Source organism: Notothenia coriiceps, unplaced genomic scaffold (assembly GCF_000735185.1).
Source record: "Notothenia coriiceps isolate Sejong01 unplaced genomic scaffold, NC01 NC01_scaffold00019660, whole genome shotgun sequence".
NCBI classification, from domain to species: Eukaryota; Metazoa; Chordata; class Actinopteri; order Perciformes; family Nototheniidae; genus Notothenia; species Notothenia coriiceps.
The window spans coordinates 51,570-70,421 of NW_011352361.1; the positions used below are offsets into that span (position 1 = coordinate 51,570).

General features: G+C 42.1%; 1 protein-coding gene across 5 annotated transcripts in view; it reads left to right on the forward strand.

Moving 5' to 3' along the window:
• The window catches only part of col12a1a (collagen, type XII, alpha 1a), a 53,744-nt gene that overhangs the window by 18,800 nt on the left and 16,092 nt on the right, over positions 1 to 18,852 (forward strand). For 2 of the 5 annotated variants that reach the window (XM_010778934.1, XM_010778930.1), the window contains exons 18-48: positions 977 to 1,126; positions 1,230 to 1,349; positions 1,461 to 1,625; positions 1,713 to 1,859; positions 2,405 to 2,544; positions 3,281 to 3,410; positions 4,111 to 4,256; positions 4,692 to 4,821; positions 5,445 to 5,581; positions 6,584 to 6,713; positions 6,816 to 6,955; positions 7,192 to 7,324; positions 7,514 to 7,546; positions 8,435 to 8,574; positions 10,879 to 11,008; positions 11,120 to 11,259; positions 11,393 to 11,522; positions 13,370 to 13,515; positions 14,849 to 14,978; positions 15,119 to 15,261; positions 15,448 to 15,577; positions 16,290 to 16,409; positions 16,528 to 16,674; positions 16,801 to 16,917; positions 17,009 to 17,161; positions 17,300 to 17,374; positions 17,479 to 17,618; positions 17,756 to 17,879; positions 17,983 to 18,126; positions 18,391 to 18,555; positions 18,811 to 18,849. In XM_010778934.1, coding sequence (XP_010777236.1) covers positions 977 to 1,126; positions 1,230 to 1,349; positions 1,461 to 1,625; positions 1,713 to 1,859; positions 2,405 to 2,544; positions 3,281 to 3,410; positions 4,111 to 4,256; positions 4,692 to 4,821; positions 5,445 to 5,581; positions 6,584 to 6,713; positions 6,816 to 6,955; positions 7,192 to 7,324; positions 7,514 to 7,546; positions 8,435 to 8,574; positions 10,879 to 11,008; positions 11,120 to 11,259; positions 11,393 to 11,522; positions 13,370 to 13,515; positions 14,849 to 14,978; positions 15,119 to 15,261; positions 15,448 to 15,577; positions 16,290 to 16,409; positions 16,528 to 16,674; positions 16,801 to 16,917; positions 17,009 to 17,161; positions 17,300 to 17,374; positions 17,479 to 17,618; positions 17,756 to 17,879; positions 17,983 to 18,126; positions 18,391 to 18,555; positions 18,811 to 18,849 — 4,014 coding nt within the window. The remainder of the gene's footprint in view (positions 1 to 976; positions 1,127 to 1,229; positions 1,350 to 1,460; positions 1,626 to 1,712; positions 1,860 to 2,404; positions 2,545 to 3,280; positions 3,411 to 4,110; positions 4,257 to 4,691; positions 4,822 to 5,444; positions 5,582 to 6,583; positions 6,714 to 6,815; positions 6,956 to 7,191; positions 7,325 to 7,513; positions 7,547 to 8,434; positions 8,575 to 10,878; positions 11,009 to 11,119; positions 11,260 to 11,392; positions 11,523 to 13,369; positions 13,516 to 14,848; positions 14,979 to 15,118; positions 15,262 to 15,447; positions 15,578 to 16,289; positions 16,410 to 16,527; positions 16,675 to 16,800; positions 16,918 to 17,008; positions 17,162 to 17,299; positions 17,375 to 17,478; positions 17,619 to 17,755; positions 17,880 to 17,982; positions 18,127 to 18,390; positions 18,556 to 18,810; positions 18,850 to 18,852) is intronic. The other 3 variants (XM_010778931.1, XM_010778932.1, XM_010778933.1) reach the window with 3 other exon arrangements.

An 18,852-nucleotide genomic window follows, 5' to 3' on the forward strand; every position in this document is an offset into this window, starting at 1 on the left:
GATAGAAAGGTCAGGAGATAAAAATATGAGAGAAGCCCACTCTCAGCTCTACCAAGTATAGACAACAGGCACATTTCTCAACAACTCTTCTGGAGCTTGAGGGCAAAGAAAGTTATGGGTGTGGCAAAAGCAACATCTCTCTTTCATTACTTGCCCTAATTTAATCTTTTTAATTACAGGACAACATAATTAGTGCCGCAATGTTTCTTTACTTTTGCATATTCATCGTGGTGTCAGATATAATTAATTCTTGGTTTGTTGATCTACCTCTAGCAGACCTACTTGTTGGAGTTACTTTCTGAGTTGACATGTTTTTGCATTTCTCTCCCTTGCTGCCGGTGAAAGCTTGACAGCTGGCTTTCTGTCATGGGACCTGGGTCGGGTTTTCTGTGTGAACAAACCATTCTGTAAATCAAAACTCTAACCTGTTTTCAGTTGCAGACAGCCCTCTTTTTAGGTACAGAGGATCGGATGCCTTCCTTTTCATCCCACAGGTGTCTGTAAAATCTTCTGCTCTGGAGGGCACGGTAATCTCTCACACGGAGGCCTTTGATATGTCACAGGCCATTAAGGGCGTACTCTCCTGATTTGCCCCTGGGACTAACTCATGGATATGAAAACCGACTGAAACTGCCTCGACACGCCACAAGACAAGAAGATAATAATTACACCTGGAAAATAAAAGTTGTCTGATTAAAAAACTGAAAATATCGTTTATTACTTGCTTGTGAATATGTTTGTTTGTCCCCTTGGAGAATGTTTGGACTGTTTTAAGTTTGTTTCAATGCCAAAAATCGAATTTAATTTCATAAACCTCTCTTTTCCCTTCACCTCTCACACCTCTTTGAGCACTCCTTTCAATCCAATTCACCACACACATTATTGTATATATATGACAGTTGGACATGGACGTCTACTTTATAAATATATAATTTTGAATCTGTCTAATTACAACACTGACATTTTGCCCTCTTAGGTGTGAAGTGTAAGACCAATGCACAGGCTGATATTGTGCTGCTGGTGGATGGCTCCTGGAGTATTGGACGTCTCAACTTCAAGACCATTCGCGCCTTCATCGCCCGTATGGTGGGAGTCTTTGACATTAGCCCTGAAAGGGTCCAAATTGGTGAGTCTACCCAGAATAAACGCAGTAACAGTCAACTGGTTATTACTAATAAAAGAGAAAGAAGTATCTTTACGTTGGTTTAACTATTTGCTGGTGTCTTCAGGTCTTGCCCAGTACAGTGGAGACCCAAAGACTGAATGGCACTTGAATGCTCATCTTACCCGGGACTCTCTCCTGGATGCTGTGGCTAACCTGCCCTACAAAGGAGGAAACACCTTGACTGGTACTTTGATCTATCTATTTAATTATTTGCTGGTGGGAGCATTGCCACTTACTTCTTTCTGTGTGACTAGACTACCATGGTTAAAACTAAACATTGATATCGTTATTGCAGGTCTGGCTTTGAACTACCTCCTCCAGAACAACTTCAAAGAGAATGTCGGGATGCGACCTAAATCCAGAAAGATCGGTGTGTTGATCACTGACGGCAAATCCCAGGATGATGTCATCTTCAACTCTCAGAGCTTGCGCGATCAGGGCATTGAGCTCTACGCCATCGGTAAGTAAAACTAAGTGCTATTCACGAACTCATCGCATGAGGTGTATCAAAGTGCTAATGATTACTGTCTTCCTTATTGCTCTGTAGGTGTGAAGAATGCTGATGAGAACGAGTTGAGGTCCATTGCCACTGATCCAGATACTATTCACATGTACAACGTGGCTGACTTCTCCTTCCTGTTGGACATCGTTGACAACCTCACTGACAACCTGTGTAACAGTGTCAAGGGGCCAGGTGTGTATGAGATTACAGCAACACAGCTGACTGATCTAACAAAGGAAACGCTTAAGGAATAGTAAACCCGACTGCAAGGACAGACGCCTTCTAGTAAAAAATAATAACCACATACAACCTAAGCCAACTGCTCCAATCCCAGACATTTGAGATTAATTATAAATATAGTGTATAGCATCCAACACCCACACAGCTACATGTCTGGCCCACCATGGGAAGCAACACTAGAAGCAAATAATCATCCAAGCCCTTGGAAATGATTGCAGATCTATTATTTTCTTTTCCCCCTAATATTCTCTGTACCTCTCCGGAATAGGAAATTGCCTGCCGTTAATGAAATTAAAGAGCTGCTATTGGATCCTGCAGGGGAACTCCTTGGAGAGGATGTGGCTTTATAGTCTCAATAAGTACTGTGGCTGGTAGACAGAGCTGTTGGGACTTGTAGCTAAATATGCTTTTATCTGTTGCCACATTTAGTTTGTCACATGTTTACTGTCACAGGCAAGATTGCAATTTCTGCCTTTTTATGCTTACACCTGAAACAGGAGGCGCACCCGATGCTCCTACCAACCTGATGACATCAGAGGTGACTCACCATTCCTTCAGAGCCACCTGGACCGGCCCTGAAGAACCAGTGGAGAAGTATCGCGTGGAGTACATGACCGTGGATGGACGCCCACTAGAGGTATACAACACTAAAAACCTGATGCAACACACACAGTGCAGTTAGTTTAGCATAACTCCCTGTGTGGGTGTCAAGGGGACATTGGCTTTAATGTGTTCTGACCCACTGTTTTTTTTTCTAATGGGAAACTCCACTCAAACTGCTATTTCCAGCCCCCTGTTTGTGTTGGCCTCTCAATGTTTGTCCAATTAAATCATCATCCAACACAGGGAAAGGAAACAAAAACACACTGCTTTCAATTTAGAGGATTAGAAAGCAAATAATGACCTCACAAGTGATAGCTCCATTAGCCAGCAGGGACTTGGCTCCGCTTTCGGGGGGAAAAGATGCATTTGTTGGTGTCTGAATCTTACTACATGTGGGAGATGTTTGTTTTTGTCAGGCTCCCATGATTTTGTTAAATAGCGAACTAGTGGATGAGGTTTCACTCTTGTTTATGGATCTGAAATTGAAGCACATGCTGAGTTTTAGTCCAGTAAAAACTTGTCAGATGGATTTCTGGTTTTGATTGGAGAGCTTCAGCTGGAGAATGAACTTTTGATTGTTATGCTTTAAAATGCATAGGCAGCCCCTGTGCCATATGATCCTGCAAAATATAGATTCAGGCATGTACACCTACAGTTATGATGCAGAATATTTATTCAGAAAGTATCCATATCCAACGTTTGTAACAATTTAGAGACTGTTACAGATAGCACTATCAACTGCAATCTTCTGACCATGCCATCTGTATTAGGTGTTTGTGGATGGCACTGAGACCACAGTGGTCCTCCAGAGCCTCAACCCTCTGACCGAGTACCTGGTCAACGTGTTCTCCGTGGTGGGAGAGGAGATCAGTGAGCCCCTCAAAGGAGTCGAGACCACACGTATGTCTTCTCTTTCTGGCTTTCTTTCATCTAGGCCTGTATCATTTGATTTAAAGAGATCTATAAAAATCAATGTATGGTAAAAGTTGTCAGAAGTAAAGCAAATGCCCTAAAAGAAATATGGCGGCCTGGTCTTTGATCATTTGGCAAGATGTGACCATTTTCCACTTAAGAAAACATAAATAAATGCGTTTTTTTAAAGAGCAACACTTTAAACTTCAGCAGGCTTTTTGAGCTGAATCTCTCTGGCTTAGTTCCATCACACAAATTGTATGCACTCAGTGACTGGATGGTCCCTATTAACACATTTTTTAAGGGTAATATCTTGGTCTTGTTTATTAAACAATAGGCGGCTACAAAAAGAAAGCACTAGTACATATTAATTAGATGTATATTCAAGGCAATCTACGTGATTACACTGGGGTTTTGATCTATTTCTTTGTTTCTTTTAAGATGTCGTTAATTTCTCTTTTACTAGTTTGTTTATAGCCAACTAAAAGTACTGAGAACGTCTTTGTGCAATCAAAGAAAAAACCAAACAAAAGAATGTATCCCCGTAATCGGCAAAGATATTTCTCTTATCCTTACGTTTTTTCTCTGTAATACATCTCTGAGTATATTTACAAGTACATTCAACTGTTATAACATCACTTTTTCTGTACATTTTTGGCGCCTTTAACATTTTTGCCTGGTTATCCAGTGCCCCTGAGTGCCGTGAGGACAATGGACATTTTTGAAGAGCAGAGCACCACCATGCGGGTGAGATGGGAGCAGGCGGCCGGTGCCAGTGGCTACATGCTGCTATACAGCGCCATCAATGCCACTGAGCCCACTGTCGAGCAGGAGGTAAGAGACATCATCTAATAAAACTGTTACTTCAAGAAAGGGCATAGGGCCAATCAGCTGTCAATCACATCAGCTTGCATGCATTCATATGCACCACAACAGACACAAACACTTCTGTCAGCAGTTCAGTGACAGAATACAGAGGTCACACACTGAAATAACATTTTACAAAGCCACCAGTGTTTGCCTCATCATTTAGCTGACAAGGCAAAAGGGGAAATACAGAGGAACATTGTACTACGGGGTGGGTGAACCATGAGCTCAATCTGCTAAGGGAACATCGTCATTGGTTCATGAATCGTCAGAACCGGAAACGGCAGATGTGCTCCAAATCAGAATATTTCTCCCGCTCTTGTCATCCCAAACTATTTCACTGAAGCGTCATTGTCAACCCGTTTCCCCTCTGAAATCATTGTTGGTTTGGTCCCCTTGCAGATCAGAGTGGGAGGAGATACCACTGAAGTCCAGCTGGTGAAGTTACTCCCCAACACGGCTTACTCCCTCTCGCTCTTCGCCCTACATGGAGAGTTGGCTAGCGAACCGCTGACCAAGCAGGGAGTCACCCGTATGTAGTCACTGAATCATACATGTGACATCTACAGCATTTCACTAAGCTGTTGTTAATTGTTGATATCTTACAGGTTGGCTCAAAATTGTCATGAATGCTTAACGATAATCCTGACCAGTGACGGAAAAAATACTCAGACTTTCTACTTAGCCCTGATAAATTGTAAAAATACTTAAAGTTTAAAATTTTACTTAAGTAAAGTACAAAAGTATTGTCATCAAAATATACTTGGCGTACCAAAAGTAAAATGACTTGTTATGTATAATAACCCATTTTAGAATCATGTAAATGCAATTACTCTATTAAAATATCTAATGCATTAATGATACTATGATAGCTGATCAAGGTGGAGCTCATTTGCTTTTTTTCTATTAGTTTATATATATTTTGTATAAGCTAATAATTGTAATGTGTTGAGTAACTGTAACTGAAGCTTCCAGATAAATGTAGTGGAGTAAAAAGTACAATATTGGCTTCCAAAATGTAGTGGAGTTCAGTAAAACCAAAATTCTCAAGTGAGTAAATGTACCTCAATATCATACTTTAAAGTGCAGTACTTGAGTTAATTGACTTCATTACCTTCCACCGTTGATCCTGAACCTTTTCCCCCCTTTGTTTAGTTCCCCTGCCTCCTGCAGGCAAACTGACAGCCCGTGAATTCACTCACAGCTCCATGAGGCTCATTTGGGATGCTGCTCCTGGTGCTGTTCGCAAATACCTCCTCACCTACAAGCCCGAGGAAGGAGATGCTAAAGAAGTGAGTTTCCAGTTTTGTTTGGCTCTTACGTTTTCCGAAAGAAATGTCACTAGCTGTTGTCTGTTTGAACCATTATTTTTGATGATGATGAATTTATATTACCATTTATCACTGATCCCTTAATATATCGGTTGAGACCACATAATGGAGGCTGCAGCTGGTTGGATGGACATAAGGGGATGTTGTGGAGTCCAATGAAAAGATTATGAAACTATCAGAATGTGGTTTTGCGTGGTTTAAAGGGCGGATTGGACCGCTACTTTATAGTTTCATGTCCCCCTTAAGGAGTTCTTGGGCTACAGCAGAAAACTCTGTGTTCTGCTTTGTGCTACTTAGTCAGCCATAAATCAGGTGGACGTGATCCTCAAAGCTCCTCTGATGGAAACTCACATGAAATATGAGTCACTGGAGGATGTTGTGATTGTCATAAATGCATAGCGTGGGGAGGAAGAGATTATTGCCCAGGGAGTAACAGAATTTCTTGTTTGACCAAACGGATTATGGGATCCCAATAAATGTAAGTGACAGTATGCCACTCACAAGTTGACTCCAGGACATATTCCCTCCAGGTGCAGCATTATGCATGGTTTTATGGTGCAGAAGACAAATATGGTGCCTGTTTAGACTCAAACTAAAATGTTTGTTCATAATGAATCCCTGTAGTTCAGTTAAAACATAATGGGATTAAGAGCCATAAACCCAGTGTGGTTTTTCCTGAGTGTTCCAGCTGCTTTTATTTGTTGCTTTTGTTTGTTTTGTTGCTTGTTTGTTTCATGTCATGGAATCAAGCACTTTTTCATGCCTTATGGTTGAATTTCCTAGGAGTCTTACTGTTCCTGGGAATTTGTGCTGTGAACGGAATTAAAGTTTTGCAAGACTTGGCAAAATGTAGCTAATGAGAAAAACATCTGAAGTTATATGGGCTTTCAAACATCAGTATATCTATTTGCATTAATGATTTTGCTCTATCGATTTCAACAAGTTGGTTTGGTTGTTCTACAGCTGGAAGTGGACGGAAGCCTGACAACCAGATTATTGGAAGAACTGACCTCGCAGACTGAGTACAGCCTGGCTGTTACTCCGATCTATGATGAGGGACCTGGTCAGACAATGTTGGGAGATGGAATCACTGGTATGAATGACAATCGTTATTATCAATAATGGCACTGTCCCATTTCGCCTGCCACTCACTGTTATAGAGTTCCTGATTAACTTATTTCTCTCTTTTCTGTAGACGTGGTTCCTGCCCCACAGAACCTACGATTTTCAGAAGTTACCCAGACCAGCTTCAGAGCCACCTGGGATCACGGAGCCCCTGACGTGGCTCTGTACCGCATTGGCTGGAAAAAGAAGGGAGAAACCAACTTCCAATATGTAAGAGAAAAACAGCTGTGTAGATTTAGGAAATTCTTGACGAGTCCCGCAGTAAGTGCTTTGGCGATGCTTTGAAAAAGAGTCCCTGTCGAGTAATCTGGAACATCTAAAAAACAGATTCTTACACCAATCCAATTATAATCAATCTAATATGGATCTTGTTTCTTTGGTTTGTATTGGCTAAAAATTGCAGTCAAGCACCTTCCTTCACGCTGTGATTGTGTTTTCCTCACCAGAACATTCTGAACAACGATGAGATTACCCACGTTCTGGAGGGCTTGGATCCAGACACGCCCTATGATGTGTCCGTCACTGCAATCTATCCAGATGAATCCGAGAGCGAGGATCTGCTGGGCACTGAGAGGACATGTAAGACACCTCAGCAACTCTTTGTTGACCACTGATTAATCAATACAGTTAACACTGTTTTACTTCTGTTGCTTGACAAAATGTCTGTTGGATCTTTTGATTAACCTTTCAATTTCACTCATTGAAAATATGCTGAGTGATACTTGAGCGAAGGGTATGCCCATCATACCTTTCTATTTCTGCCTCTAGTGCGTATAGGGGCCAAGCCTGCAATTAAAAGACGTAAGTATATTTATGGTAAACCAAGAGGATGCTTTTTCTTTCGAGTGACGAAAGCATGTTTTGTTAATTCATCCAATCATCTGAACTTTTGTTCATTGACCAACCATCATCACATCATAAATCAACCGCTACAGCAGTGCTGTGATGCACCTGACACAGCCCCATTGTATTGTGTTTGTCTGTCTTGGTCTTGTTTTTTGTCCCATTGTTCATCCCATCCATGACATGGCTGTTCCTGAATCTGTTCTCACTTAGGCCAAAGATAAATCAAATCGGCTGAAGATATATTTCAGTTTTGCATGTCGTACAGGGATGTGAATCCTTGTTTTTGAAGGGCATTCTGTCATCCATCATCCATCCATCCATCCATCCATCATCCATCCATCCATCCATCATCCATCCATCCATCCATCCATTGCATCCATCCATCCATCTATCATCCTTCCATCCATCCATTGCATCCATCCATCCATCATCCATCCATCCATCCATTGCATCCATCCATCCATCCATCAATCCATTGATGCATTCATCCATGCATTTTGCCATGCTGTTCACAACGATCCATCCTGGCTTCAGAAAAGACAAAACCCAGAGGAGGATTGTCTTTTCTTCTTTTAAAGCTGCAATCCTTGATACAAACCAGTGATAAACCTGCTTCATTTGACCTTTAAGTAAATACATAATCAAAAAATTCATTAACTGATAATGACTAAGTAATTTCAAGACAGAACAAACATTTAAACATGGGCTGACCAATGTATCAAGGCTGGGGCTTTAAAAGACATTTCCAAGAAAAAATTCATGGGAAAAGTGCTCTAACTACATCAAACAGCTCGACGTGTTGACATGCTTGTAATTGTGACATGTGCATGCATGCATTCTCAGTACCTAGTGGACCTCCCACCGACTTGGTTGTGTTCAACGAGACCACCACCACTCTGAACGCCAGGTGGAACCCAGCTCCAGGCCGCGTGCAGAACTACAAGATCACCTACGTCCCAACGGCTGGAGGCAGGAGCCAGACTGTGAGTCGCAAAACAGAACAACACACTGCTTTGGGTAGTTCTCGTATTTTATCAAATCAAATATAGGACGTATAGTATTCATTTACAGGTGCTTTTATTACTGCAATGAATTTCTTAACACCAAACAACCGATTGAGGTTAGGCATTTCCCCATGGGCGAGAGTTAAATGCCAAGAAGTTAAAATTTGAACTGAACGGCTGCAGGCCTGGATATTAAAATATTAGAAACTTAGTCCCTAATCTCCTTCTATTGCTTTATTAACTGGACTTCAGGCCAGCATTACTAAGCCAGAGAAAACTGCTGTTTATGTCTCTTTGAGCTTTAACTCAATCACTGAATTGGCTTCTTCCTCCAAAGTTTATTTGCCTCGATAAAATATACAACAGCTACAACTCTGCCACTGGTATTGCATTATTTTAGTTTATCAAGTCAAATCTTTTAATTTGTTGTTTCGGACTTGGCAGCGTAATGCGTAAATATTTCCTCAGACTGTCTCCCACTGGTCATGCATTTTCTTGGCTGACTTACTTGAATGTGCAGAAAGTGTTTTTGGATTAGAGTTGAATATTTGGTTTCAATTAACGGTCAGACATTTCTCATTACTCCCAAAAGCCTAAATGATGCTTATGCACATGCCTTTACATAAAACTGTACAGACTGTCAGCCACACCGATAAGCCAAGTTAATTCTAACAAATTGCAAAACAAATATTTCCTCCTCAAAACTTGGCAGATAAAGGTTGTAAAAAGTTGCTGAAAGGAGATAACATTTGGAAGTCATACAAAGTTTGCACGAAACATTTTAAGGCTGATAATTGAATAGCTCAGTGGGGAGAAACTAAACAGATACTTCAGAGAATTGTGTGTGTGTGCGTGTGTGTGTGTCCAAGGAAGATGGAATGCACTTGCCCTGTCAGGTCATTGTGTGTTTGTGTAATGAGAGAGTACTGTGCCACACAGGTGTCATATTTGAAAGCAGATTGTGTTTTAAGTCTGCTCGCAAATCTTGCTATAGGTTGACTCTTCTTTCACATATTTTAATAATATCCAGATGACATCTGACATTTGTCTCACTGGAGAGGACAGGCAAACGTTTACAAATATTTGCTTCCCTTATAATTAACCCTGTTAGAAATTTGCAGAATTCAGCCAAGTTCAGCTGGTGTCACGTCAAGTCATAGGTTTGAGGTGGAACGTTTTTCCTCTTAACTACTTGATGAAATTTAATTTGCACTGATTGCCTGGTTGATATCACACTGAGAGGTTGATGGAAAACTGGAAACTAACTGGCTAGCATGAGCCAATTTGTCTTGGTTCACTATGAGGATTTCAGCAAATGAAGATAGCCCCGGGAGCTTTGTGTTTTTTTGTCTGGGACAATAAGTCTGTTTTTGGAAAATTGTCTCACACACATTCTGCACTTGAGTACAAAAAAATTACTGCAGTGCAACATTATAAAAACATCCTACTTTTGTTTGCTGGTAAAACATTTAGCCAGTTTGTTTAGAGACAGAGCTGTACAGTGATTAAAGAAATCCACAGAGGATTAAATCCAAAGCTCATACAATAGCATACACAAATCCTCACACAAACACAGAAGTAATGCAATAAATCATCAACAGTCATGACCGTTATGACATAACATCCGTCTGTTTCAGCCATCAGAGCACAGATTTATCTTGGCCAGTGTGCTGTGTGTTAATCATGTCAAAACAATCCTCCTCTGAAATGCTGACAGTCCAGTAGCTGTCAGGTAGAATTCTTTCCATAAAGTTATTGACGTCAATTTAAGGCACGCATGCAGAGTTCTCTTTTATCCCATCTTATAAACAGATCAAATACATATTCCCCCAGTGTACACTAGATTTGCCAAAAGTTGTTGAAAACTAAAACATGTAGAAAGAATAGTCTACTGTCTTTTACAGTTAAGACTGAAGTAAACTGTTTAAGTAGCTAGACATGTCCATGAGCCCAAAGTGTTGTGTGTCTCTTTGAACACAAAGAGACACTCAAAAACTAAAAACGACTCAGCATTCCCACAAAACAAATCCATAAAAGCAACAAAGAGATATAAAGAGACCATATTGACTCACATTGACTATGGAGGGGGGAACCATAACCAAAAAGAGATACAAAGCAACTATAATACTTTCTAAAATAAGGACTGTGCCCTGGGACTCATTGTCTCCTTACCCGCCCTAGTTAATCAATATTATCATCTAAGGTTTGCAGACAGTGTCAGTGATTGATTAGAGAGTTATAAGAATATTTGATGTAAGCTGACATTTATTCTTCCCTCTCTAGACCCAGGTTGGAGGGAAGAAGAATACTGTCCTGCTCCCCAAGCTGACCCCTGACACTGAGTACTCCATCACCGTGGTAGCAGTTTACGCCAAAGGACTTAGCCCAGAGCTGAACGGCCCCGGAAAGACCAGTGAGTTTTCTTCCACTTTGGCTGCACCCAAGAACAGCTCTGATGCTTTTTTGCATGAAGGCTTACAGACACTGTTTGTTTTAAATTCATCATACTTTTGTCTCACTCCAGAGCCTTTGGGCGGTGTTAGGAACCTTCAGGTCACTGAACCCACCACCAGCACCCTGAATGTCCAGTGGGAGGCTGCCGAGGGCAACGTGCGTCAGTATAGGATCTTCTATGTGCCTGCAGCTGGAGGAGAGGAAGAGATGGTAAGATGGAAAAAACGGTTCTCAAACATTAAACTATGTTGAATGAAATGTTCCTTTTCTATAATTGCAATTACGCCATACCTTTAATGCCTGGAGCACAACCTTATGTATGTCTTGTTTTACTTCTATCCAGGCCCAGGTTTCAGGAAGCACCTACAAAACTGTGCTGAAGAACCTTCAGTCTGACACTCTCTACACAGTAACTGTGGTTCCCGTTTACTCCGCTGGAGAGGGACAACGCATGTCTGAGGATGGCAAAACTTGTAAGAACTCCATGCCTTAAATCATTGGTCCCATGTCACACAGTTGATCCATGCAGGGACGTTTAAAAAGCAGCTGTGACATCCTTGAAAGACAGCTCCCAGGGTTTAGAATAGCCCAGGGAGACTGAGAAGATGAGAATGATACATACTGTATGACGTCAGTGAGATTTCAGGAATCCATTCATGTCCCTCCAGAATGAGATTTCTGGCTTTGGTAGCTGATTTGATGTCATTGTACGTCAGGAGCCTTCAATAAGGCAGCCATTTAAAGCTGATTGCTTCAACTCGTCAAAATCCTTTCACAAGCTGTAAGCCAAGCCAAACCGATCCAGTTCCATTTTTTGCGGTGACTTAATGCACACCTTACATGTAAAATGTAACATGAGACGTAACATAAAAAGACAGCGTTTCGCTCAGTCAGCTAACTCCGAACTTCCTTGAAGAACACAGACTTTTCCAGTTTCTCGCACAATTTCAGACCACCAAACTCTGCTGGGAATGAGTCAGCATTTTTCGGGGTGATTGTGTAGGAAGGAATTCCTCCGGGTTGGCAGCATTATAATGGTGTCTTCTCTCTCTTTCCTGTAATATCATCCATTTATAGGTTGGAATGAAGGGTAGTGGTCAGGATAATGATGGAGCTTGGGAATGGGGGAGGGGGTGTATTGAGTAATTGGCTGTCCTTTGGGAAAAAGAAACAGAAGAGGGGGGGTGGTTGTTAGAAATGAATGGAGAGCATTATATGTGTTATGGCTCTAAGTCACTTGGCTAAGGTCATGCTCCATGCCTGCTACTGTTACCCCCATTTTCCCTCCTGGAGCAATAGTCCTTCATGTTCAGTGGCTTTTCCTTCGACATGTTAACCACTGTTGTACAGTATGTACAGTATATTACATCATACTGCAACAACATTATTTTACCGCTAATCTTGTTACAGCTGTGGAATTTTTTGTCATCTCCACTCAAAGTCAATTGATTCCCCCTTTTTTTCATTGAATTTAAGGAAGGATCTGCTCATATTCAAGCCCCTGATGGTTTAATTGTGCCTTGAAATACAAAGCAGCTTTTCAATGCAACAGGCATTGGTTAGTGTAACTTTAAAGTACGGAAGCTCACTCACTGTGTTCGGCCCACTGTGTTTTTCCCATGCATTTATGGGCTCATTATGAGCAGGGGCAGAAAACATCTAAACATCTGCTTTGGATTTTTTAGAAGTCAGCTTTCACACAGGCCTGCACATTCGTCCTGTATCCTTTTCATTAACCTTCAGGGCACTGACAGGAAGCGTCCTGGTGATAGCAGTAGTGTTAAATAATGTCTTAAACTTGTCTCCGTTGGTCTGTGGCCAGCATTGTTCAGTGTTTTATTGAAATGTTCTCATTTAGTGATTGGACTGTCCACAAAACTAGTCTAGACCACGTTAAATGGGACAAAAGTAGAAGGACATTACTAATAATTAGTAGGCTAACAAAAAGTTGTTAATAATCCCTATAAACCACATAAGGTCAAACAGACAAATAGGAAAATACCACATGCATTTTGTTCAGGAAAATGCTGGGGGTGGTTCTATGGTATTCATGGTTTACTCTCTCATTTGCTGACCTCTGTCCATTCCCCACTTATGATTATCTGACCTAAACAATCTGTTTGTGTCTCTTATTTCATCTCCTCTCCCAATCTGCCTTTCTAATCTAAACAAACCTCTTGGGTTGCTGACCTTTAACCTCACCCTGTCATCACTATTTTCTTCCCACTTGAATCCTCTTTTGGCTCTTCCTTACCCCACCTTGACCTTTGACTTCCGTATCTCCCTCTCTACATCTGACAACCCAACATTCTTGGCTCAGCAGTGGAGCGTAGCCCCGTCAGGAACATCGAGGTTTTCAACCCAACTACCAACACTCTGAACGTTCGCTGGGAGGCTGCCACGGGCCCGGTCCAGGAGTACCGGGTGGTCTACTCTCCTCTGACTGGAGCCGGGCCCTCTGAGTCGGTGAGTTTCCAACCACTGTGTAGGAAGCAATGCACTTTAGCACATATGCATGAAAAGAAAGAACATTTAGAGTTGGCGTGCAATAGCAACCCATCAGTTTCCATCTTATTGACAATTCCCCCTAAATCATTGCTCTACACACACAAACACTTAGAGTTTAAGGAGAATTATAGCACACCCGGATGGAGGTGTGAGCACATGTCGCCCAAGCAGCAACCCATTAAAATGTTTGACCAGTATTTACAGTCTACCATATGTGATCAGGAATGAAACGTCCATTAGTCTGGTCACCAAATGGTCAATGTGAGTGTGTTTGTCAGTACTTACTGCCAGTGGAATTCCTTCCTTTAACACACTGCTAAATATTTGAATCAAGACTGCTTTCATTAAAACCCAACTACCGTTCTTGACACGATATGTGGCATCTGGAACCAGTGAGGGTTGCTAAAAGAAGGAACTTTTGACATGTTACCGCCATTAGCTTTCTCCAGCATCTGCCGGAAAGACTGCACCATTAAGAACGGTTCCTTCACTGGGACTCTATGGTCTTTGAAGAGTGAGGCATATTCCAGTTTATTGATAGAGACATTTACGCACATTTATGGCAAGCCCAGGCCTTTTCCGTGACTGGAGCCAATGTGGCCACCAGCAAATGTAACACCAGCTGGAGATTTGTTGCGAGAATTCTAAGCTTCACTAAACTTGCCTGTGATGTTATGTTTTCATTCGGAGAATTTCAAGCACCTCTTTAAATTATACACATGGACAGATGGGAGCTGCTTGTAGACAAAAGGACATTGTTGTTGAATTGAAACAATAATAAGCAGATTCCTAAACCCATTTGCTGGTCTGACATTCACATGTGTTCCATCCCTCACACAACCCCCCCCCCCCCACACACACACACTTTCCTCCAATGCCATTGTAAGCACCTACACAAGTGTTTATCCCTCCCCCTGCCTCACTCACTCTCAGAGGTTATCACCAGCCCTCGAGGGATGCTGACCTTACTCCGTCCAAACTAGTAACTAAGAGACAGGGAGAAAGTGAGGAGGTGGCTCCTATGTAATCAGCTGCCCTCACTGTCGGGTTCAAAAGCAATGCCTCAAACGTCAAAGGCTCTACCTTTCACTTGGTGCTGACAGCAAAGGGCTGTTTAGTCAAGGAAAGGTGTCAGGGAGAGTGTTCAATACAGACAGCTGTTATATAAATAAGCACATTTGCTATTATCTTTGTCTAATTGTACTTGTTTGTTAAGGATTTTAGTCTAAACCTGGTGCCCTGAAACTCTTGAAAAGTGTATTTTTCTGACATGCCCGGTGTCTTCATACAGGTTCTGGTACCAGGGAACAAAAATGAGGCTCTGCTGCTGCAGCTGCTCCCAAATACTGATTACAATGTCGGAGTGGTCGCCCTGTATAGCGACGGCGAAGGACCTGCTGTCAGTGATGCTGGAAAGACACGTAAGAATCTGGGGGTTTAAAGATCAATAAACAACATAATCTATCTACATTTAGCCCCATTATTTAGCATGCAAAAAGACATATGTCGATGTTTCGAATGTACAGCACAAACACTCTTTTTCTGATGTTTCCTCACTCAGTGCCCCGCAGTGGCCCAAGGAACATGCTTGTATATGACCCCACCACCAGTACTCTCTCTGTGAGCTGGGAACACGCTGTTGGTCCTGTCACAGAATACAGAATCACCTACGCCCAGACCACAGGAGACCCCATCGAGGAATCTGTAAGCATGTTTATAATCCTACATAGTTTTACTGCTGCTTGTGATTTGATAAATTGTTGTTTTTGTTTTTGTTGATTGGCTGTTATCAATTTTGTCTGATGGTCCTGAGTCATAAAACAACTCTGGTCTGAGGTATTAATGCAAATGTGTCCCTCATGTCCATCTTGATTTATTGTTTCTATATAGACTGTTGTACCAGGAAACAGAAACAATGTGGTCCTGCAGAACCTGGATCCAGAGACTCCTTATAATATCAAAGTGACTGCCATGTATGCTGACGGAGCAGGAGGAGAGCTGGAAGGAGATGGTCGCACATGTAAGAACTTTTCAATCTATGGGTTTGAACTGATACAGAGATCCTTTAAGGACAGGAAACTAAGCAACTGACAGACATGTATTACATATGCCATGAAGTGCACACACACACACACACACACACACACACACACACACACACACACACACACACACACACACACACACACACACACACACACACACACACACACACACACACACACACACACACACACACACACACACACACACACACACACACACACACACACACACACACACACACACACACACACGAGTGAGGAATCCACAGCGGAAAATCTGAATGGACTTACCCATTAATTAGGATCATCAATTACTGTTGCAAAAAATGGAGTAAGTGAAATTCTTGACTTGAATGCCAAATGCACCAAGAGACTCTGCCAGGTAATTATGAACTGGCTGTCCTCCAATCAGAGAGAGCTCATGCCTCCAGTGTTGGCCAATGTCTTGCCTTATTTTGCCTTTCAAACAAAAGAAGCTCTATTACATATAGCCATGCCTCTCCGCTCCTCTTTTTTGTAATTTCTCTGACGTTGTTACATTTATCATCCCCTTGATCACACCTTTCAACCATCATTCAAAAGTCATAATAAGTATAATAAAGTAATAACCCTGCTGACAAGATGCTGAAATTCCACCCCATTGCATTAAAAAAAGAAGCCTTTGTTGACTGTCCTTGTTTCCAACAGTGGGTATGCTCGGCCCCAGGAACCTCCAAATTTCCGATGAGTGGTATACCCGCTTCAGGGTTTCTTGGGACGCCGCCCCCTCCAAGGTTACCGGATACAAACTTGTCTACCAGGCTGAGGGTATGGAAACTGTTTTAAATATACATATATGAAAGTTACATATATATATAATTAGAGACTTTCTTTTTAATACAAACAGATATGGAGACTTTTTAAAATGTAAGTGTTTTCCTTTCAGGCTCTGATGAGTCCTTAGAGGTGTTTGCTGGAGATGTGACCACCCACCAACTGCACAACCTGAAACCTGGAACCACCTATGACGTGAAGGTGCTGGCACAGTACGCAACAGGTCTCAGTGAGCCTCTCATTGGACCAGGAACCACATGTAAGCTGATCATTTATTACAGTTTTAACAGCACACAATGTAATGGATTCTTCCAATTTTGACTGCCAATCAATCCATGGTCATGCAAATAAAAGAATATGTACTGAGATAAACGTTTCCCTTTAGTGTACCTGAATGTGACCGACCTGACCACCTACAATGTTGGGTATGAGTCCTACTGCATCAGATGGACCCCTCACAGAGCAGCCACGTCCTACAGACTCAAAGTCAATCCAATTGATCGTAAGTGCTTAAACCCAACGCACTATAAATGCATTGTTGATGTTGGAGCAACCTGAATTTGTCTAATCTGGATTCTTTTTCCCTCCTATAGCCTCAAAGCGCGGGGCTCAGGAGATCACCGTCAGAGGCTCAGAGAGTAGCTACTGCTTCGATGGCTTGTCCCCTGACTCTCTCTACGATGCCACAGTGTTTGTCCAAACCCCCAACCTGGAGGGACCTGGAGTCAGCGTGAAGGAGAGGACATGTAAGATCATCGATGCTAGTTTCATGCTAGCTACTGTGACCTCTAATTTATTTTGGAGTTACACGAATATGCGTTCACAATCCACAGTGTAGTATATCATTGTCAATTGTTCACACTTGTTTCTGTTTTGTCGAGCAGTGGTCAAACCAACAGAGGTGCCCACCGAGCCTCCAACCCCCCCTCCTGCAGCAACATTCCCCCCTGCACTCGATGGTGAGAAAAGCCCAGTCATTCTTATAATCGTGCTTAAATAATAGTACTTTTATTTTTTTGCTGAGATAAGACTTTTTGTTAACACCGTTGTACCTGCGCCATAGTTTGCAAGGGTGCCAAGGCAGACGTGGTCTTCCTCATTGATGGTTCATGGAGTATTGGAGATGATAGCTTCAACAAAGTCATCCAGTTTGTCCAGAGCATGACCGGAGCCTTTGAAGAGATCAGCAATCACGGCATGCAGGTCAGCACAAACCTTGAATCCATCTTCAATGTTTATTTCTTTGTACAGACAATAACTGACAATATGCAACACTTTGAAATATCTACTTTGTGTGTGTCATTTTCACTTTCATCATTTGTTTTGTTTCCTTCAAACAGGTTTCATTTGTGCAGTACAGCGACGAAGCCAAGACCGAGTTCAAGCTGAACACCTACCAAAACAAGGGCGTAGTGATATCAGCTATTCAGAATGTGCGCTACAGAGGAGGAAACACTAAGACAGGTACATCACTTGAGCTGCAGCTTAGCAAACAAATTGTTCTAGATGTGATGAATTCCAAAGATTTGATGTTCTCTCTTCCTTCTCATCCTCCTCCTTCACCCAGGCGTTGCTCTGAAGCACGTCTATGAGAAGGTGTTCACCTCAGACAGTGGCATGAGGAAGACCGTCCCGAAGGTGCTGGTGGTCGTCACAGATGGCCGCTCCCAGGATGACGTTAAGAAGAGCGCTGAAAAACTGCAGCATTCTGGTGTGGAATATTATTAATCACTGCCAAGCTTTGTGTTTCGGTCTGTGTACTGTACTGATTATACTCTGTGTAGCAGAGCTGTTTTGAATTATCCATATCCCTGTTAGCACCCACACTTGATTTCCTCCATCAGAGCCACAGTTTTATGGCTGATTTAATACACTCTTGTAACAAACAGTGGAGTGATAAATTGCCTGTTGTTATTGGAGGCTTAACAATGGTCTCTGATGTTGTTGTGTGTGTTTGTGTGTTTTCCCTACGCAGGCTACAGTGTGTTCGTAGTTGGCGTGGCCGATGTGGACATGTCAGAGTTGCGACTTATCGGCAGCAAGCCCAGTGAGAGACATGTGTTCGTGGTGGACGATTATGACGCTTTTGCCAAGATCCAGGACAACCTTATCACCTTCATTTGTGAAACAGCCACTTCCAGTAAGGCAACCATCAACACACCACAACAACAAACATTATAGTTTTTCGCATTCGGAGAGGAAAACATTGCTTTTTAATTACATTTCTCCACCTAAATTGTGGTTGATAAGTGCGCCTACAGAGGCCACAGGAAACTTACCTATTGCTGCACATTCAAACTGGTACACTGCCATGAAATGTACGAACACACGCAAATCACTCTCTTTAAGCCTTAATCTGTTTTCCAACCCTTTAAAACTATTTGTCCTGTTTCAGCCTGCCCTCTGATCTACATCAATGGCTTCACAACACCTGGTA